Source organism: Falco cherrug, chromosome 4, assembly GCF_023634085.1.
Source record: "Falco cherrug isolate bFalChe1 chromosome 4, bFalChe1.pri, whole genome shotgun sequence".
In the NCBI taxonomy this organism is placed as follows: domain Eukaryota; kingdom Metazoa; phylum Chordata; class Aves; order Falconiformes; family Falconidae; genus Falco; species Falco cherrug.
The window spans coordinates 44383917-44405031 of NC_073700.1; the positions used below are offsets into that span (position 1 = coordinate 44383917).

Sequence of the window (21115 nt, forward strand, 5' to 3'; positions counted from 1 at the left end):
ACTTTCAAAATAAACTGGTTGTTGCCTCTCCAAAGGGTGACTTCCCTTCCCAGCAGCGCCCAGGCCAATCCCACCCCGTGTCCAGCTCTGTGCAGCAGCAGAGATGGGGAGATGGCTTCCCTGCCTTGCCCCCCCGCCCCAGCCCCCAGGGATCCAAGCCGTGCAGGGGGCCCAGCCTGGCACACTGCTGCAGGGCAGCTATTCCCAGAAGGGCCGGGCTGCGTGGCTGGCAGCCCTGTGTCCTTGGTGAGGCACAGGGGGCCGTGGGGAGGAGGAGATGTGACTTCTCTCCAAACAGCTGCGCCCGAGCAACACAGCCAGCCCCTCCAGCGCCAGCCATCACCCCACGCAGCCTCTGGCAGAGGGCTCGCAAGCACTGCCTGGGGAGAACAGCCTGGACACGCACCGCTGCTGCACGGCATGCTCCCCGGTTCTTGTCAACCAGCAGCCTTTAGCCCTTAAAAAAGGGGTCCCAGGGTTGCTGCATCCCAGGGCTGCCCTACTGTCCCCCTCACCCGCAGCGAGTGGGGACAAATGCCCTCAGCCCTCACCGTCCCATTAGGGCTGGCAGCAGCTGCGCCCCGGCACGCAGCACGGCACCAGGCAGGGCTGGGACGGGCATGGGGAGAGCTGCCAGCTGGGGCCCTCCCAAGGGACATCGGCACCAGGCCAGGCTCAGCCTCCCAGCCGCAGCACCCCGGCTGTCCAAGGACACGGCCGCAGCGTGGCAGGGTGGGGGCAGTTTGTCCTGTCCCCCCCATGCCGGCTGTGCCATCCCCGAGTGTGGGGTGCTTGCACAGCTGAGGGAGTAACAGGATGAGAGCGAGACCTTTGTCTGAGTGTGCAATCACCACAAAAAAACCCTTGGCCAGACCTCACAGAGCACAGGCAGGGGCGCCACGATGAAGCTTTTCCTCAAAAGGCAGCTGAGAGCAAGGGGCTCTCCCCGGTGGGACCCCCAGCCCTGGCCCAGCTGGGACCCAGGCCAAGGGAGAGCCCTGGGGGCAACAGCTTTGCCAAAACACCATCCAGCCCCGTGCTGCAGGATGGGTAGAGCCTGGATGTACCAGGCACATGTCCCACGGCAGCACCAGCCCCACCGCGGTATCTCCTCCATCCCACTCCTCTGCCAGGGCTGGCCCAGTCCTCAGCGGGCAGCCTGCGGTGCTGGAACCCGATTGTGGTGCACAGAGGGAGACGGGGATAGGGGAGGGTTGTGCCTGGAGGGGGGACAAGGGCAGCTCAGCCCACCCTGCCCTCCTCAGCCCTCAGCAGCCAGCTGAGCTGTCCCAGCAGCAGGGAGAGGTGCGGCAGTTCCTCGTCCCGTGGGTCCCACCACCACCTCGGCACCAGGAGCCTGTTGGCAGCCTGGGGAGAGTGAACACTGGCCATGGAGGAGCCATGGCAGCTGCGGTGCTGCCGGGGGGACAGTGCACACAACCCCCCCACCATGAGAGCCAGCACTGCCAGTACCTGGGCAGGGAAGCCCTGGCGGTGCAGGGCCACCGTCTTGGCCAGGTCCCTGCCCAGGTGAGTCAGGTCCCTCCAGCAGCAGCCCCAGGCACAGAGGTGGTCCCAGTGGGACCAGTCCCTGCCACCCTGGAGGTCCCCAGCTGGGCTTCACCAAGGCCATCACCAGATCGGCTTCTTCTTGGGGTCCAGCACATCCAGGACCTTCTCGGCACAGTCCTGCTTTGTGGTTGTGAAGATGAAGATCTGGGGGAAGGGGCAGAGGTCCCTGCACAGGCTGCCCGAGTGCCCCCGTCACCCCGATGCAGCGGCACCCCACCAGCTCCCCATGGACCCCGGGGAAATGTGGGGGCTCTGGGTACCTCGTAGGGCTTGGAAAGGCTCCCCAAGAACGGCTGCACATGGGGATGCGGCTTCACATGGACCTAGAAGGAAACAGCATCTGCAGGAAGCCCCAGAAAAAACACCAGCAACCACGTCCTGACACCAAGGTGATGGCCAAGAGCAGGACCAGCACCCCGAGTAGGATCCCAGGCGTCCCTCAGCCACCCTCTCCCCTGGATTTCAGGCAGTGGGCCCCCTTCCCCTCAGCTTACAAGGAGAGGACAGCGGCACAGAGGCCGTGTGGACAACGCAGCTCTTCATTGCCATCCAGCGGCCCCAAGCCACAGCCCTCCATGCCAGACCCCCCCCCATCCCCACTGGAGACCCAGCACCCAGCTATCCTGACCCCAGCACCCACCTTGTAGGCATCTCCCTGGCAGACCACGGTGACCGCAGCACCCCACAAGCACCAGGAGCAGCCCGGGGTCCCCTCCTGCAGCCAGTGAGCAACGTCAGACCCCCAACCCCAGGGCTGCAGCCCCCCCGCCCCCTCCCAGCTCCGGGACAAGGGCATGCTTTGACAGGCTGCAGGTCTTCTGGGGACCATCGCTGCTGGGACCAGCCTGGCTGGAGGAAGGCAGAGGGTCAGTGGTGCTGGGGGGGGGGGGGGGGGGGGGGCACTGCAGGGACCTCCTCTCTTGGGCACCCAGCACACATCCACAGGGAGCCATGAGAAGCAGGCACTTGGGGAACAGAGGGGTCCTGGCAGCACAACGGGGGGTGACCCCCCTTCCCCAGGTAGGGATTGCCCAGGGGGGCACACGCTCACCCCTTCCCCCAGAGCAGGGGGAGCAGACACCAGCCTGCAGTGGTCCCCTTTGAGTCACAGCTTCACCAGCCAGACCTTCCTGGGGGTCACAGGCACCAAGAGAGGGACATGGGACATGCTCCCAGGGGTCCCAGCCCCACAGCGGGCAGTGCTCCCCCTGGTTCCGTTCTCTCTGCCAGCTCTTGGCACGTTGGCAAGCACCAGCCTCGGTAGCCAAGAGCCCCCGATGCATCTCTGCTCTCCCTGCAGGGTCTCTGCACATGGGGGAAGTGTCCCCAAACCCACCATGGGACAGCCACGTGGGGAGACCCCACACTCAGGGTGCCCAGAGGTGACAGCGCAGAGCCCCAGCCCTGGGGCTGCTCACATTCGTTGCACCAGAAGAGCTCCTGGAGCTGGGGGTGCTGTCCTGGGGACCCCCAGGAGCACAACAGCCAGCATACCCACCCACCCACCCCACCCAGGAAAACCCCTAGCAACCCCAAACCAGCCACGGGACAGGGTGGTGGGTGGGAGGGGGCATTTTATAGGGTGGAGGCACTTTTCAGCCCTAATCACTCCAAGGCACCTGCGCTCCAGAGCACACGGCATCACTCAGGCTTTACTGGGACCAGCTGGGGAGCCCAGTACAGAGCCCCAGCTGCACACACACACACACCCCTCCCCCAGGCTCATCTCTGGCTTCTGGTGATTAATTACCCGATGTGCTAAGGACCCTCCTGGGCTGGGAGCTGCTACTCCTGCCCCCCCAATACACCCACCCTGGGTACCCTCCAGCTGTGCCCAGTCTGGGAACAGTCACCAGTGCCACGAGCTGGGAGAGCTCAGCTCTTCCCCAGCACCAGCTCCAAACCCCACCCTGGCTGGGTGCGAGATCATCCCAGGAGCCCCGAGTGGGTGCTGTACCCTGGGGTGCCCAGTATAGCCCCCCCAGGCACATCCCATCCCTGCGTGGGCCCCGTGGCTGTGCCCGCCAGCCCCTGGGTTGGGTTACGGATGAGGGGGCTCCGGCACAGGGAGGGACCCACTCGCCTCCGCCGGAAAAGAGATAAGCAGCAGGTCCCTGACCTCGAAAGGCAGTGCCTGGCGGGTGTCCATCCCAGGGACATGCTGCTGGGCGGCCACATGGCGCCGGGGGCTCAGCACGGGGACACGGGAGGCGACCCCCTACCCGGGCACCCTGTGGTGGGGATGGCATGGGATGCCATGCGCCAGCTCCAGCCAAGAAGGGGCACACAGCGAGCAAGGTGATATACGGGTTTATTTTCTGCAAAAATAAAATAAATTACCGCCCTCCTTCATGCCCCCCCCCCAGCCAAGTCAGCCCCATGGACGGTGAGATGCCCAGCACGGGGCAGAGGGCAGGACGGGGGTGTCCCTGGGGGGCCTGGCCCCTCTACAGCCATGGAAAGGGCTCAATGCACCGCAGAAGCATTTCCAAACCCCGGGGACCCACCGGCTGCTCCCTCCCCAGGTGATGGAGCCTGGTGGGGGATCTCAGGGTGGCTGGGGCTGGGGGCAGTGCCGGGCTGCCTCCCGCACCAGCCGGTCCTCGCGGGGCGTCCACGGCCGGGCGTAGCCATCATCCTGCAGCAGGATGCGGTTGAGCGTGTGCTCGTAGTTGACGTGCCGCCGTGCCATCAGCAGGTACTGGCCGCCCTGCCGGAGTGGGGGGCAGCCGCAGGTGTTGGGCACCCACAGGTACTCCCGGCGCACCAGCGGGAAGCGGTGTCGATACGGCGTTTGCACCTCCACCTCGTAGCGTGTCTCCTGCCCTACCAAGCGCCGCGCCAGGATCCGGCCCTGGAAGACTGTGGGGCGGGCACGGGGCACCCTGAGCCAGGCACATCCCCCAGCATCACCCCGAGCCCCTTCCCAGTCCCGGGGCTCACCGAAGTCGCTCTGGCAGAAGTGTCGGATGCGCTGAGAACGTCCCTTGGTCGGGCGGCACCTCCCGCATCGCCCTGTGGGGGCAAAGCTGCAGCAGTTTAGGGGAGAGAGGGGACATGGCACCCCCAAAACCCCCTCCTGCAGTGGTGGGAGGGGGCATTGAGGGTCCATAACCCATAAGGAGAGAGGGGACACACCGCGCTCCTGTGACTCCTGGGGATGGTTAAGTCAGGGGGCCCTTTTTTAGGGCCCCATCTCATTTTTGCCCCTGGGGCTCTCTGAGACACCCCCTACAGCAGAGACCCCGGGCGGTGGGGGGCTTTGGGGATCCCTGTGAGGCAGCAGGCACCTGCGGCAGCCCCGTCCCAGCTCCAGCCAGGGGGGCTTCTTGGTGGCAGCTCCGTGGCAGAGCCCCTGGGCTGGGGCAGTGGCACGGGGGCTGGGGTGACCAGGGGCTCCTGGGGAGGGGGGCTCCCAGCCCCCCGGGGCTGGGGCTGCCGCAGGGGGCTGGCATCACCATGGCTGGGCTGGGGGTGCCTGCGGGGCAGCCAGAACTCGTACTCGATGCCAGGGTTGTGCTCCTGCAGCAGGACCTGCACGGGCAGGGGCAGAGCTAAGGGGAGCGATGGGGGCTGGCTGCCCCCCCCCCCCCCCCATGCCACCTCTGCCCTCACCATCACGTGCAGATCCTCATCAGTGGGCCCGGGAGCCTCCAGGCTCTCGGTGCCGTTGGGGGCTCGGGTGTAGCGCAGCTGGGTGCCAGCCACCTCATAAGGCCCCGGCCAGGCAATGGACCAGTCCCCGTTGAGCACGTAGCGCCCATCGCTCGTCATCAGGGCTGCGGGCAGGAGTGTGTCCGGGGGCCGAGCACCACACGGTCCCCGGGACCCCCGTGCTGGGCTGGGGGGCAGCCCTGATGCCTGGGTCCCCACCAGAGGCCTCTCCCAGAGCAGGGAGGGCAGTGTGGGCTGAGAGAGCTGCGGTTGGGGCTCGGGAGAAATCTGCTTTCTTGTAAGATCTTGGCTTTGGTCCCAAGCTGGAGCCAAACCCTGGTGCACAACTCCCCCCACCCCACCCCACCCCACAAGCCCTGGTCCCAGCTGGGGACAGGGCCCTGCCTGCATCGGGACGGAGGATTTGGGGGGGTCTGGGGATGGGGGGTCCCAGTCTTGGTCCCGTGGTGGCTGTCCTGGCCCCGCTCCAGCTCAGCCCTTCCTGAAATCCATGGCCGTGGCCTCTGGAAAATTGCCCTGAGTGCTGGCGAGTTCACTGAACCCATGATGCTCAAAACAGCATCCAAGCGGGGAACCGGCACGGCACGGCACGGCCACCCCCTGCCCTGCCCTGCCTGCACCCATGGGTGGCACCAACCAGGACCGACTGGGACTGAGACAGGATATGTCCTACCGAGGTAGTTACGGCTCTTGTCTGTCACCTTGATGTGGGTGGCCCCAGCCGGGATCGTGGTCACGTTCATGTACCCAAAATAACCTGGGGCGGGGGGAATGTCAGAGTTAGGGCAGAGCCAGGGCATGGCCCAAAGGGACAGCCTGGGGATGGGGAAGGGGGACAGAGTTGGGGGGACCAGGCACAGAGGAGCTCCGGGTCTGGGGCAGCACCAGCAGCATCAACCCTGCCAGGCCCCAGGTGCTGGGACAACTGGGGGACCTGACGATGGCCCTGGGGTGCCATCCAGGGCTGTCTTCCCTCACCAGCACCATCATCCCCACAGCCTGGCCAGGAACCCCATGGACACTGGATGTGGCCACGAGGACCCTGGGTGCCCCCAGGGACCCCTGAATGCCCCTGGGGACCCCAGAGGACCCCCCTGGAGGAGCAACACCCTCATCAATGAGGCAAAACCACCCTGGTGAGGAGTCTCCTCCAAGCCTGCTGTCCCTGTCCCTGCGCATTGGGTCAGGAATGGATCAGGGACGATGCCCCAGTGGCGACGGGGGAGATGGAGAGGGGACGGGGTGACAGGGGACCCAGGCGATGCCTTGGGGACACAGATGGGGGACGGGAGGACAGGGAGCCAAGAGCCAAAGCATTCACCCATGGAGGGGGCCGGGGCAATGGTTCATTCACCGGAGGAAGGGTCCGCGCCCTGGAAGAGGCGGTGCACGAAGAGACACATTTCATGGCCACCACCGCACTGGCCGCAGGCGTCAGACCGCGTGCCCGAGCCCAGGATCCCATCGCAGCCCACGCTCTGTGGGGAGCCAAGACCCAGCCTCAGGGTGGGGGGGCTCAGAGCCAGGGGCTCTGGGGGTCCCAGCCCCACATCACCCACCAGGCAGCGCCCACCGACGCAGAGGTCCGGGGAGCCAGGGCTGCAGCGGGTGCCGTCCAGCACCCGGCCGAAGGTGTAGTAGAAGTTGTGCCCCATGGCCAGGCAGTTGAGGTCGCAGACATTGGGGGCTGCCAGAGCCGGGTGGGAAGGGAAGGGGGTGATGCCGGTGGCAGCCATGGCCCCTGGCTAGCCTGGTGATGCCACCCACCACCCTGGGGCTCACCTCCATGGAAGGGCACCCAGCGGTACCGCACCGGCGTGCCCAGGACAGGCTTGTTGTCATAGAGGGAGCATTGCATGGCACGGAAAGGCACCGAGCCGCTGGGGCAGCCCTGTGGGAGCAGCAGGATGGAACCCCAGGGGTCCAGGGCTGGTGGCCATGCCAGTGCCGTGGCCTTCCCAAGGCTTACCTGGAGCTGGCAGAGCCGGTACTGCCGTGGGTCACCTGTGCACGGCTCCTCCTCAGTGGACCTACAGCCACAACATCACCACGGTGGGGCAGGGACATGGCCCCGACGGAGCATCCCTGCCTGCACCCCGTGTCCCCTACTGGGACTCCCCCCGGCTCCGGGGCCACCAAGCCACCGAACTAGTGGCAATGCATCCCCCCAGGGGAGCAGGAGAGGGGACCACGATGTCCCAGCACACGGGGCCACATCCTGCCAGAGCTGCACCCCAGGATGGAGGCACCAGGGTCCAGCTCCCCCCATTCCTCCCCCTCTGAAACCAGGCTGGAATATGGCCAAAGCACACAGGGACACATGTGGGAGGTGGTGGCAGAGCCTTGCCGCGGGATTTGGGTGCCACGTGGGACTTGGGGGGTGCGGGGGAGTGGGGACACCCCGGGGGGGGCCATGCTGCCCTGTGCACCACTCACCGCAGGCACCTCCGGGTGCGGACGGTGACGCCATCCCCGCAGGAGCTGGAGCAGGGGGTCCAGGGTCCCCAGGGCCCCCAGGCGCCCGGGGCCAGCTGCCGGCGGGGCTGAGCAGGGGCTGGGGGCTCGGGGATCCCCGCCAGTGTCCCCAGGGCTGGGCCCTGCACGAAGGTGACAGTCAGCGCTGGGCTGCGGCAGCCCGGGGGTGCCGTCGCACACCCCAAACCCCTCACCTGTGCTGTGCCAACGCTGCAGCCCAGGCTGAGCCAGGCCAGGAGCAGCAGCTGCCACGGCCACCGGCACCTGCGGGAGCAGAGACCCCTGAGCCCCACTGTCCCCAGGGTGGGGGGGCTCCAGTGGGGGGTCCCCACGGGGACCCCACGAGGGGGAAGGAGGCACAATGGAGGTGAGATGAGACACAGCTGGGGGTCCCCCGGTAGCACCAGGGGGGATGTAGGGGCCGGTGCCACCCAGCACCCAGGAGTGGGGTCGGGCAGGTGGGTGCAGCCGAGTGGGCGACGCCAGGTCCCACACACGTGCCCCGGTGGCGGCGGGCACAGGCCAGGCCCCCCGCACCCGCAGCCCCGGGCTCGCTGCCTGCTGGGACAGGACCAGACCTGCGCAGCAGGGCCGGCACCTCGCGTCGCACCCCGATCCGGATCCGGCCCCGCCGTGGGGCGAGTGGGATGGGGGGGGGGGGGGGGTGTTTGCGTGGTCCTCCCCCATCCCCCACCCTGGGTTCCAAAGCGCTTGACCCTGCAGCCCCCCAACCCAGGGGTGTCGGGGGGGGTGCTGAGGTCCCAGCCCCGTGGTGGGGAATCCCCCGGCCCAGCCGGTTCCCCCCACACCCCCGCAGCTCCCACGAGGGTTGCGAGTGGCTGCCCGCAGCCCCGGCCGCTTGCCCCCCGCCCCCCGCGGAGCAGGGATGGCGGGTGGTCGCGGTGCCGTCGCTCCGAGGATGTGTGCGGGGGGGTTCGGGTGATGCCCAGACCCCGCTGGCAACCGGGGGGCACGGCGTGCCTCAGTTTCCCCCAGGAGCGGAGCTGACCCCGGGCAGGGGGGGTGGCGGAGTTGTTGGCGGGGGGGAGGGCAGTACCGCGAGGGTTTAAGCAGAAATCGGGACCTTACCCGGCATCGTGGGGTCCCCCGGAGCCTCCCCGAACCCCCCACCCGGCCATGCCGCCCCTCATCCGGGGTGTCCTGGCGGCTCAGTCCCGGCCCCGCGGCGGGGAGGGGGGACCCGGGACGATCGGGCATCGCCTGCGCAGCTCCGGGGGGGGCCGGGCGAGGCTTCCCCCCCCCCGGCTCGCCTCCCGTCCCTCCCCGCCGCGTTATTAATATCCAGCCCCAAAGGTGCGCCCAGCCCTCCCCGGCCGCCCGTTAACCCTTTGGGGTCCGGAGCTTTGGTGGGCGAGGGGGGCTGCAGCGGGGAAGGTGCAAATGGACCCCCTCAACCCGTGCTCATCTTGATCCCGGACCCTCCCAGTACCCCCCGGTGCTGGGCATCCCGGGCGGGGCGGGGCTTAGTCACACAGGGGGTCCCCACTTAGCCATCAGTAGAGGCTGCTGGGGGGGGCTTGGTGTGCCAGGGGCTTCCCACCCAGCACCCAGCACCCTTGGGTTCACAGGGCAGCCGCACGCACCCCCAGCCCGGAGCTGAAGGGGTTACAGCACCAGGGTGGGGGTGTCCCTTGGGGTGCCCCAACCCCAGGGCAGAGCAGAGTGGGCAGGATGGGCCCGGGGTGCGCAGGGGATGAACTCCCCGCACGGTACATCCAGGACACAGGCAGCGGGATGCTCTACAAGCGCGGACTGCTCCTGGGAGAGGTAATCCCCCCTGCCCCATCCCTGCACCCCTCACCCCAGCCAGCACCCCGACCCCGCTGGGCACCCACCGGTGTCACACACCCGCATCCTGCAGGACTGCAGGGGGTCCCCGAGGTGTCTTGCTCTGAGGGGGACCCACTACATCCCCTCCAGGGAAGGGGAAACTGAGGCAGGGGGAGTGGCAGAGCAGATGGGGGGCTTGGGGCAGCACCAGCCGGGTCCCCTGGGCTCCTCGGCCCCCTGGGAAGGGCCCGCAGCTGGGCACCCCGACACCCAGCACCCACTTCTGCCGTGGCTTCTCGCCCTGGGTGCCAGCGGCTCATTCCTGAGGGACCATCCTTGCAGGGTGCCTTTGGGTGCTGCTACCAGCTGATGGAGGTGTCCAGCGGCAGGGTCTACGCAGCGAAGGTCATCCCACGAGCCCGGCTGGCTGCGGTGGGCATCGGGAAGAGGGTGAGTCTGGGACGACACACAGAAAGTCTCCAGGGATGGGGGGGGGGGGGGGGGGCAGCGCCTACAGGGACCCTGCAGAGCCCCTGCTTGCCCCTTCTCCCTCCTTCTGGGGTCGCTGGGTGGGTTCCCATCCCTGTCTCCCCAAGGGTGTGTGCTAGGGGTCCCCAGATCCAGAGGGTTCCCCGCGGGGGGGCTGCCGGGCTCGTGCCGATGCAGGTGGAGCGGGAGCAGGAGCTGCACAGCCGCCTGCGCCACTGGCACGTTGTCCACCTCCACCATCACTTCGCTGACCGCAGCCACATCTACCTGCTGCTGGAATACTGCAGCCGGCGGGTGAGCGAGCAGCGACCCCCCAAACCCGAGTCGTCCCCCGCTGCGGCTTCACCTGGCCCCACGCTGGCTCCTGACTCTGTCCCCAGTCCCTCGCCCACATCGTGCGGGCCCGGGGCAGGCTGACGGAGCCGGAGGTGCGGTATTACCTGCGGCAGATCATCTCAGGGCTGCGCTACCTCCACGGACAGGGCATCGTCCACCGGGACCTCAAGCTGAGTGCGTGGGGCAGCTGGGGTGGTGGGAGGGTGACCCCCGCCGCCCCCGCTCCAGCTCATCTCCCTCCGCAGGCAACTTCTTGGTGACTGAGAAGATGCAGGTGAAGATCGGAGACCTGGGGCTGGCGCAGCGGGTGGCACCAGCAGGGCAGCGCTGGGGGTGAGTGGGGCTGTGGTGCTGTGGGGGGGTGCTATGGGACAGGGGGTCACCCTGCTTGTCTCCCCAGGGCGCTCTGTGGGACCCCCAGCCACCTGGCCCCAGAGGTGTTGGACCGCAAGGGACATGGGGTGGCCTCGGACATCTGGGCCCTGGGCTGTGCCATGTAAGTGGGGACACAGGGAGCAGGCAGTGGGGTGCTGAGCAGCCACCCCACCGCCCCCTCCCCCAGGTACACGGCGCTGACAGGCAGCCCCCCATTCGAGGCGGCCCAGCGGCAGGAGCTGTACCAGCGCATCCGAGTGGCACGGTACACGCTGCCCCCCCATCTCTCACCCTGCGCCCAGACCCTCCTCACCAGCCTGCTGGCCCCCAATCCCGCGGCACGGCCCAGCCTGCGTGACATGTTGGACCACAGCTTCTTCACCCAGGTGTGGGGCTGGGGGGGGGGGGCATGGCCCTCAGGGGCACGGTGGGGGACAGGGGGTGTCACTGTCTCTCGCTCCCCAGGGCTTCACGCCGGACAGGCTGCCACCCCGTGCCTGCCACTCCACGCCCATCTTCGTAGGACAGAACCCAGGGTGCAGACTCCTGCGGGGGGCTGCCATGGCGCTGGTGAGGGGGTGGCTGTGCTGGGAGTGCCGGGAATCACCCCTCTGCCACCCTGGGGGGCAGCCCTCTCCCCCTCATGAAGAAGCAGCTTCCTTGGCCGGACCCGAGCCACACAAACACCCGCTTAGGAAAACCTTTATTAGTGCTAGGAACAGTCTAAAATCCAGTCATTGAAACAAGCAGGGTGGAACGTGACCATTATGAACGGCACACACACACACACCAGTTTGCCCTTAGAAAAGGTTAACAGAGGGGGAAAAAAAAAAACCCAAAAAACAAAACCCAAACCCAAAAAGGGCCTCTCTTCCCTGCCAGCCTGGGACGGGATGGGGACGAGGAGCTGAGGGAAAAGGTGCAGCTCCAAGGTTGCTCCTGGGAATCACCCGTGCACGAGGCACGGAACGCTTGGAGAGGCACCGGTTCCCCCATGCTACTCCGGCAGCACCTCTCACCGTGCCACCTGTGGCAGGGGTCACAGGAGGGAGGAACAGAGTGAGCTATGGCCTGGGAAGGGAGGAAAGTGTGTGGTTTCCCTGTTCAGCTTCAGTTCTCTCCCTCGAGAGAAGAGGTCTGAAAGAAAACACTGAAAGCTCAGTAAAACATGACACTTAAAACAACCACAGCGTCAACTCGAGAGCGCCTGGCCCTGCACAGCCAGCACCCGGGACAGACACTCATCTATGCCTAAAACAGAGGGTGGGGACAAAGACAAGATGCTCAACATGGCCCCAGCAAGCACCAAGGAGCCGCTTCGCTGCTTACGGACCTGTCCCCAGGTCAGCACAAGAGGGGATCAGCGAGGGAAGGTGTCACCGGCTTTTCTGTGTCACCAGGGGGGTGGTTTGGGGGAGGGAGGTGGCAGCAATGACTTAGTCTGCACTTGGGGCGAGCTTTCTTCCAACGCTCTCATCAGCGGCCCAGAGCCGCTCTGGTGATGTGACCCAGGGAAGAGGAGAAGCAAAGGGAACAGCCCAAGCCAGGGAGGAAGCTGCAGCACAAGACCCTGGGGAGGGACGGCAGCTCCCACCCGCAGCCCTGGCTGGGGCCAGGACGGTGGCTGTGAGCGCAGGCACTCGGCCGCTCGCTGGCACTCCCCGTGTGCTCAAACCACAGAGGAGCTGCAGGGACTGATCCCCCAGCCCTCAAAGGGCACCACGCAAAGCGCCCGAGGCTGGAGGTAGGGTGGGACACCAGAAAATGAGATCTGCTCTCAGCACCCCATCGCCACAAATGCTTCACGCCAGCGGGAGCTCGCAGCTCCTTCCAAAGGTCCTCAGCTCCCCTCTGCTACTGAGGAAGCAGCCAACTTTCCGCCTGCCCTGCACACTCGCTGCTAAAAACCTTTCCCAGCCCACACACGATGCCTCCTTTAGCAAACCCAGAAATGAGCCTTTGCCCTCGGGGTCAGTGCTCGCCTCAGGCAGCTCCAACCCATGACCCATGTGCCCAAGCAGGCAGGAGGGCAGCTCAGTGCAGAGGGAGGGAGGCATGCCATGCCACACTGGCCCTGCACCACGCAGGCACCAGTTTTAGGGTTCTTGGGGACAAGGGAACAGCTGGGTGGGCAGGTGGCACCAGCCTGGCTGCTCCCAAGGCTGGGCAAAGGGCTGGCTGCCGTCCCCCAGCCCGGCACTGCACCCAGAGCCCAGCCGCTCAAGGCCTGGCACACAGCCCACGCGGTATTTTTATCCCCCGGCATCCGTGTTGTTTGAAGCTGTCCGCTTGTTGTTTGTTGGCTTTTTTTTTTCTTAAAGCACAAGCCCTCCCCTGTCCCACCCTGGCTTAGAGATGACAGCAATAGCAACACACCCGCTGCTGCTATGACCTGAGCCCAGAAGGCATCGGCCACCCTAAGACAGCCCCAGCCGCAGGGTCCCAGTAGCTCCGACAGTCCCTGGCGGAAGGCACAACCTCCCAAGGAGCCATCTCTGCCCTCCCCCAGGCCCGCTGCCCAGGCAGGAATGTCTGAGGGACTCAGGGCAGGACATTCCAGTAAATGCAACGGTTTTTAAGCTCTGGGATCTCCCCATCTTTATTCCACAGCCACCAGCTGCCCAAAGACAGGGAGAGCATGACTCCCAACGCAACTTGTTTCATGCTCAGAACAGTTAAGTCTGCCCTGGGGCACAAAACAAGCCCAGCCCAGTGGGAAGTCTCGTTTCTTAAAAAGAAGGGATTTAAAAACAATGACTCAAGATTGATAACTCCTCTCCCTCTCCTCCCTGGCTATAAATGAGGCTGAAACTCACCCTGGTGCAGAAATCAGGTTCAAAGTTCAGCCAATTTGTGTGGGCTCCCGACAGCCCCATCCCCCTCGGGGGGGGTGGGGTGGCAAAGGCCGTTCAGGTCCCTTCGCAGACCTGTCACCGCAGAGCCCTGGACCAGGGCCGAACCCAGCTCCCGAAGCCCAGGGTGAGCTCGGAGCAGGATCCTGGAGGAACAGCTCCAGGCAGGGATTGGCCCAGGATGTGTTTGGTGACAGATTGGTGACAGAAGTACCGGCTGTCGCTCGGCCTGAGGGGACGGGTGCGTAGGCAAAGGAGCTGGCTTGACTCAAAACGGGCTGCAGCAGTTTCTCAGCAGGCTGAAGGCAGCGAGTTGCTCTCCACCTTCAGTCCTTTGCTGGCCAGGAAGGCGTCCTGCTTGGGGTCACGGCCCAGGAACTTCCTCAACATGTCGGAAGCATCCAGGGAACCGCCAGGATGCAGGATGCAATTCCTGTAATCCATGCCCACCTGCGAGCAGAGAGAAGGTACACGTAGGACACCTGCCCTCCCGCAGACACTGCCGGCTCCTGCAGCCCCTGCCACGCGCCGAGAGCCCGGCGGCACGGGACGTCCTCCCTACCTTACAGTTCATGATTCCCTCCTGCTTGAAGCGCGTGTAGAACATATCCATGGAGTACACTTCGCTCCAGAGGTAGCCATAGTACTGGGCATCGTAGCCTCCGGCCAAGTGGCCAAACGTAGCAGGCATGTTTGTACCTTAGTGGCGAAGGACAGGAAGAAGGTTTAACGGGAAATGCTGCTGGAACCACTCACAGCATGGAAAAACTCCTCCATGCTGCAAACGTGTCAGAGCAGGCACTGGGTCAGCTTGTTCACAATCCCAGGGGAAACAGGGAAGAACTTTCCAGTTATTTTTGTACTGTTTCAGCCCTGCTTTTCCTGGAGCCAGCAGAAACTGTCCCCAGTGAGCCAGCCTGAAGCCCCAGCCTTGAAAAGAACCTGCTGAGCCAAGCTTGCAGGCCAGACCTAGAGAGACAGCGAGAGTGGGACCCGCGAGCCCTTGGGTACCTGGGGTAGCAGGGACGCCCAGCACCTCTTCACATAGCCGGGCAAACACCTCCACGGGGTCAGCCTTTGTCTGGGTGTGCAGCGCCTGGTCCACCTTGGCTAGGACGATCTGACGCAAGTTGAAGAGCCCTGTTCCCAGAAGGAGGAGGCAAACTGAGCTCCTGCCTGCACGCAAGGGAATCTCCGAGGCTGGGTTGCACCAGGGCAGGCGGGGGGGGTGGGGCTCCCATTGCTCTCCGCACACCCAACTTCTGACCTGCATCCCCAGCCCAGCCCAGTTCAGCGGCACCTCGCTCAGGCCTGAGCCAAGTTCCTGCCTGCAGATAATCCCTGCCTTCCCCGCCACCTCTTCTCACCGTGTCACCACCCAGCCCGCTGCACGCCTTGCCACGACACCCTCACTCAGCCCAGATGAGCGGCAGGGAAATGTGGCTCCTTTCCCCCCAGCTCCCTTGGTCCCCACAGCACCATAGGGAGAGGCAGTGGGCAGGTCACTCAGGGTCCCCTTCCACTCCCCACCGCAAGGCTCTGCCCTCGCTGGGGACAGCAGAGCCCTCGTTCCCCTCCAGCCCCTCTTCACTGGCTCTCACTTCCCTCTGCAGGGACCAACCTGTGTTTGCCTGCCGGGATTTAATGAGCTTCTCCAGCAGCTCATCAGGGATGGGGCTTCCAGTTTTGTAGTGCCTGGACATGCGCAGCAGCGGCTCCTTCTCCCACACCCAGTTTTCCAGCATCTGTGATGGTGCCTCGACAAAGTCCCGCTCCACGTGTGTCCCACTGAACATGGCAAACTCCGCCTAGGAGATGTGGCAAGCTCAGAGCAGGGTATCACTTAATCCCACAGGAAAGCATGACAGGGGAAAGGTAACAAACCAACCTCTGCCAGCTCAGCCAGCCTTTACCTGAGAGCACAGCTGGTGCATGACATGCCCAAATTCATGGAAGTACGTCTCCACTTCATCATGCTGCAGTAGGGAAGGTGCATCCGGCGTGGGCTTGGTGAAGTTGGCCACCATGGCAGCCACAGAGATCTGCCGGCTGGAATCCGGCAAGAGGCAGCCCGGCTGCAGGCCGAAGCAGGCAGCGTGCCCATACTTCCCTTCCCTAGGTCGGGAAGAGGAGACTTACATGGATCCTGCCCCACGGGCAGCCACGAGCCACTGCGGTCCCACTCAAGGTGGAAAAGCCCCTGGTGACCCCGTGCTCCCTGGAGAGCCCTGCTCAGGACAGAGCGCTCCCTCTGCACAGCCACACATCTGGGAGCAGGACAGCCGCTCCTCTGCCCCAGGCACGCAGCAGGCTCCCCCTCCCACTGCCCCAGCCCTCCCTCCCTTCACCTGGCCCAAGGCCTCACCGTGGGTACAGGTCCAGGTAGAATTTGCCGATGGTCTCCCCAGAGGAGGTGTCCTTCACCGTGTAGAGCTGGACGTCCTCATGCCAGACCTGAGCCTTCTCTTCCAGATGGAAAGTGAGCCCCAGCAGCTCCTGGTAAATGGCTAGCAGGCCTGTGGTGACCACCTGCATGGGGAAGTACTCCTTCAGCAGGTTCTGGTCCACGCTGTACTTGGTCTCCTCCACCTGGTTCATGTAATAGCGCATGTCCCAGGCATTGATGCGGTTGTCAAACTCCAGGCCACGCTTCTCACACTCCTTCTTTTTCAGGTCCAAGATCACAGCCCGTTCCTTCTCTCCAAGGGGTTTCAGCTTCTGTGCCAGCTCATCTAGGAAAGCCAAGGCGGGCAGGGTTAGTTCCGTGGGGCTGAGAGCGGCAAACATCGCCCAGCAAGTGCTCCTGCTCCTGCCTCCCACAGCCAAGCACCGTACCCAGGAACGCAGCCACTGTCTTGCTGCTTTTAGCCATGTTCATCTCCAGCACAAAGTCTGCATGCGTGCTGAAGCCCAGCAGACTGGCTTTCTGAGCCCGCAAGTCCACCAGCTCCTTGAGGATCAAGCAATTCTCCTGCAAGGTCAAGTCAGACAAAGAGTGAAATGGGGTACGCAGGTGAGAAAGGAAGCACGAGCCCCAGTGTGGGAAGAAGCACAAATCTCAGAGGAGACTCCTTTGGTGCCTGGACCTGACCTGGCATCTGATCCGGCCCTGCTGGCATGCAGCAAGGCCCACCTACCTCTTTGCACCTAGAGTTAAACATTTCCTCCACCTTCCGCCTCGTCTCGGGCACGTAGCACTTCTTCAGGAGAGGGAAATAGTGCGGGTATTTCAAGGTGACCTTCAGCCTGCCATCCTCTGTCTTCTCCAGGGAGTTCAGGAAGTCCTCAGGGAGCCCCCCTGAGAAAAGAGCAGACAGGACTGATGGAAAGCCCTGGCCTCTCCAGAAATACCAGTTCTGGGATTGAGCACAGGAAGAGGCTCCAGCTCCTTGGCCAGAGGAATCCAGACACCTGGGACCACACCAGCATAGAAATAAGCCTGAGCGCTCCCTACCTAGTTCCTCCTTCGAGAAGGGCAAGTAGGTGGTGTCTTCGTTGAGGTTCTTGTTGAAGTCTATGCAAAGGACACTCAGCTTTTTCTTAATAGCTTTGATTTTCTTTAAAACAGAGATGAACAGAGAAAAGTCAGTCCAAAGGGAGAAGTCAAACAACATCGCTCACTGTCTCCAGCCAGCAGCCTGCCTGCCGAGTTGCCCAGCAGTCTGCACTTGGCTTTTATTCAAACGCAACGTTGCAGAATTAATTGCATGCAGGCACTGAGCTCTCAGTATAGAACAGGCTCCCTCTGATCACACCTGGTAGGAAAGCAGCCACCTCAGCAAGGTCCTAGCTGTCTCCTGCCAGCTCAGGAGCTGCAGGTGTTTAAGCAACAACCTCCTCTAGCCTTATTTCATTTCACCTTCTCTTTTATTTTATTTTTAACCGAGCTTTGAGCTCCTTCACCGAGCCACTGGCGCATGGCAAGAGAGGGGAGACCCTGAGCAGCTCAGCCCCCACTAACCCGCTCACCCCAACCCCAGCCCCAGTGGGGCACCTTCCCCAACTGCCCCTTCGCATGAGGGGACCAGCCGCTACTTCCACTCCTGACCTGCACAGCACCACCTGCAATTTCTCAGGAGCCCCTCAACTCCCAGCATTGATCCCACTTGTAAATGTCATCCCCTTCAATGGAAAGGGAAAAGAGGGGCACAGACATCACCCAACGCACCCAAAGTCGCAGGAATCAGGGGCAAAATTCAAGAGTCTGAGGCTCAGTACCCTGCTCTAACACTGTCCTGCCAGCCCTGCAAGGATTCCTCTACCCATGCTTCCTTTAAGCTCTGTGATCTCACCTCCTGTGTTTCCTCAGGGAGATGGAGACCATTTCTTTTACCCAGTTTGATCAGCCTCTCCAGATATCTCTTTGCTTCAGGCTTCAGTGAAGCGCTCTCAGCTTTCTCCTGTAAAACAAAACCCATGAGCACAGGGAACTGCAGGATCAGGTGTGGCAGAAAGTTGGCTCCCAACAGGAGTTGTGGGTTATTATAACACCAGATGGAAACACCTCACAAGACAGCTTTGGTTTGATGCATTAGTTCCTACCACGCTGCTTTAAATGTGTCACCTTTGCACCGTGTTAAAGCACTTTTCAGGGCATTACCCAGCCCCTTCCCCGCCTGAGGCAGGCTGGATTCACTAACACCATCTCACCAAAGGGGTAATTGAGGCCCTGAGGGGGGGCAGAGCCCTCAAATCCCAGCTCCCCAGTTCTCACTAACAGCTGGACCATTCTGCCACGATCATGCAGTGATTCAGTTCCAGACCTGACTCAATATTGTTCACTTCTAAGTTCTGGGACAAGAGTTGTTGTAATTCCAGGAGGATTCAGCACATCACTGACAGAGCAACCTCCCAGGCACACACCTGGAGCCAGACAATCCGCTGGTACACATCCTGCCTCATGCTCATCTCCACATCGAACTCCGAGAGCTTCTTGTCAGCCTCCGTGCTCGCTGCACGGATGTCTTTGCAAGGAGAGACGTGCTGGGGGAAGTCCAGCATGTTCCGACGGACTGGAAAGACAGAAGAGGGATTACGGTGAAGGCAATGGCTTCGTGTCCCAGAACTGCTCGTGAGTGGGAGTGTACACAGAGAGCCTGTGTTAATTGGGAGCCAGTTTGACGGCCCCAGAGCCTGACCTGCCCGCCCACACAAGGAAGAGCAAAGCAAGCTGCTGCCATCAGCCAAACCCAGAGCTGTCCTGAGGAGCACTTAGTCACCCACAGCACCCATTCACCCCTTCCTTGCTGCCAAGTGCATCTGTCCACTGACTTGCCACTACAACCCATCTCTCTCATGAAACTCAACACAGATTTCATGCCTGTGAGATGCTATAGCTGGGATCAACAGTTTGAAGACTTACAGGACTTCTATGCTGGCAGACGGGCAGCATCGTTGGGTGACTCCTTTCCTTACGCTACCAAGCTAAAAGTGACACACCTTTTCTGCAGATGCTCCTCAAAAGCCACCACACCCCAGGTGTGCTCTGTCCTGACGTATTTCCATTTTAGAAGTGAAAACAGGGAGAACATACGCTCCCACCATCTCTGCAAGACCTCAAATAATACAACTCCAGCAAGAAGGCACTGCCCTCAAGGCACAAGAACTCTCCACCCAGCAGAAGGTGAGCACGCAGCTACTCTCTGTTGCCCAGGGAAAGTGCTGACAGTTCTGCTGAAGTTAACATTACCGCTGCTTAGTAAGGGCTTTGCCTCTTATATTAGGGAAAAAAAGAGAAAGAAGAAGAGGCTTGAAGGCTGGCTTCTGCTTCATACAGATGTGACACCTCGCAACATGGGCGGTCAGGACAGCTAACAGATGCTGTGAGGTGGGAGGGGGGGTTGTGTGACTTGGGCACTCTAATGTTTTAAATAATTAGCCAGAGATGTATCAAAGCCTGCACAGTTTGTCAGCACGATGCCATCATGTCACGTTACTTTACAGATAATCCCTAAAACGACAGCGGTCTTTCAACAAGGCACGTGGAGAGACATTTGTCTGCTGCCTTAGGGAAAAAAATTAGAAAAGTGCCAAAGATTTCTTAGGTCACACGAACCATTTCTGCCAAAGTGCTATCTGTTCCCACTAATGCACCTTGCCACATAAAAGCAGGAGATAACCTTGAAAACCTGGCTGCTCCTCCCGCAGACCACCCTGCTGCCAAAGCCCCACCCTTGTTTTAGACTCACTCTTCCATTCTGCTCTCTTCTTTGCACTTCTATCTAGCTGCATAAACATTAACTGGGGAAAAAAAACCCAAAAATATACTAATGAGGGAGCCAAGGGAAGAAAAAAGATGACAGTACAAGGCAAAAAAACCCACACCCCAAAAAGTCATAGTAACAACATGCTGATTCCCAGAAAGCCAGTCCTCCTGCTCGGTGTACATACCCGTATATTCCACTTCCACATCTGCCAGTGGCTTGAGAGTGTTTTCATAGGACACCTCCCCCTGCTCCTGAGAGCCCACCCGGTCGTACACAAGCTTGGTCCTCTCCGTCAGCTCTGCAGCCATGTTTTCTATCTGTTCGGCAGTCAGGTCCCATCTTAGCTGGTTTGCCAGCAGCCTGGGGGACTGGCTGTCCACAACGTTACCTGGGGATGTGGCAGGGAAACGGTCTGCGAGAAGCAGCCTTATGCAGGCTGGAAAAAAATTCAGCTGGACAGCTAAAGCTCGATAAAAGCACTTACAGGAGGCCTGGCAAACAAACCGTGCTGAAGGGCAAGCAGGTAAGGAACCAGGGAGCTGGCAGCAAGCAACAGCCGGATTCTTTTCCGGACATTATTTACCCTCTCAGTCATGACAAGCCCTTCACAGCAACCTGACTCCCTCCCCGCCGTGCCCCTGGCAGGAGCCTCTGCCCACGGGACAGGGGGGTGGCTGTCACAGCACGGGGACACGGCTGTCCCCTGCCCGGGGCGGGAGCTGCGGGGCACGGAGGTGACAGCGGGAGCGCACGGCCACCCCCCACAGCCCGGGGGGGGCTGCCCCCGGCTCCCCCCAGCCCTCCACTCTCCACCTCCCTCATACCACGGCAGCTCCTCGCCCTTGCCCTCACCTCCCCCACCCACCCCCGCGGGCTCCCCTCGCCGCCCCAGCCCCTTCGGTGCCCCCCATCCCCGCCCAGTACCTGTGGGGGGGGCCATGCCGGGGGTGCCGGGAGGCCCCAGTCTGCTGACGAGGCCGGGAGGAGACCGCGCCAACCCCACGCACGGAGCATGTGCCCCAACCATAGAGGCGGACAGAGAGAGCGGCTGCACCGAGGCATTCTGGGAGCGTGGGGGACTGGGCCGCTCTCCCCTTTTCTTCACTCCATCCGGGCCGGGGGGAGCGGCCCATCCGCCCCCACACGTACAGCCCTATTCCTGCCCCGGCCCTCAGCCCCGGCGGTTGGCAGGGGCCCGGGCCCGGGAGCGAAGCCTCACCGGGAGCGACACCCCAAAGCTCCCACCCATCCGTTCCCATAGCAACCCTCCCTCTCTATGGTAAAAACCAGGGCGGAGCGACAGCCACGCTTCCGGCCTCCAGCCGCTATTCCGGCCTCCAGCCC

General features: G+C 62.9%; 2 protein-coding genes across 3 annotated transcripts; both read right to left on the minus strand.

The window, feature by feature from the left end:
• Positions 1-3868: 3868 nt before the first annotated feature.
• On the minus strand, positions 3869-8985 carry ADAMTSL5 (ADAMTS like 5). Of its 2 annotated transcripts, none has more exons than XM_055707099.1 (12): positions 8812-8979; positions 7917-7986; positions 7684-7844; positions 7217-7277; positions 7030-7138; positions 6807-6934; positions 6602-6725; positions 5921-6004; positions 5188-5351; positions 4863-5106; positions 4516-4587; positions 3869-4434 (listed from the first exon to the last, which is right to left on the minus strand). In XM_055707099.1, the coding sequence occupies exons 1-12, from the start codon at positions 8871-8873 to the stop codon at positions 4121-4123; spliced, it is 1593 nt and encodes a 530-aa protein (XP_055563074.1). In that variant the 5' UTR covers positions 8874-8979; the 3' UTR covers positions 3869-4120. The 2 variants fall into 2 exon arrangements, with proteins under 2 accessions (XP_055563074.1, XP_055563075.1); XM_055707100.1 differs by having other exon boundaries at positions 4256-4434; positions 4863-5126; positions 8812-8985.
• A 2414-nt stretch (positions 8986-11399) lies between these two features.
• On the minus strand, positions 11400-20983 carry THOP1 (thimet oligopeptidase 1). The gene is made up of 13 exons (XM_055707101.1): positions 20696-20983; positions 19956-20159; positions 18429-18577; positions 17858-17965; positions 17020-17122; positions 16703-16863; positions 16401-16536; positions 15931-16297; positions 15479-15680; positions 15187-15373; positions 14577-14705; positions 14128-14264; positions 11400-14015 (listed from the first exon to the last, which is right to left on the minus strand). The coding sequence occupies exons 1-13, from the start codon at positions 20796-20798 to the stop codon at positions 13857-13859; spliced, it is 2145 nt and encodes a 714-aa protein (XP_055563076.1). The 5' UTR covers positions 20799-20983; the 3' UTR covers positions 11400-13856.
• Between the last annotated feature and the right edge of the window lie 132 nt (positions 20984-21115).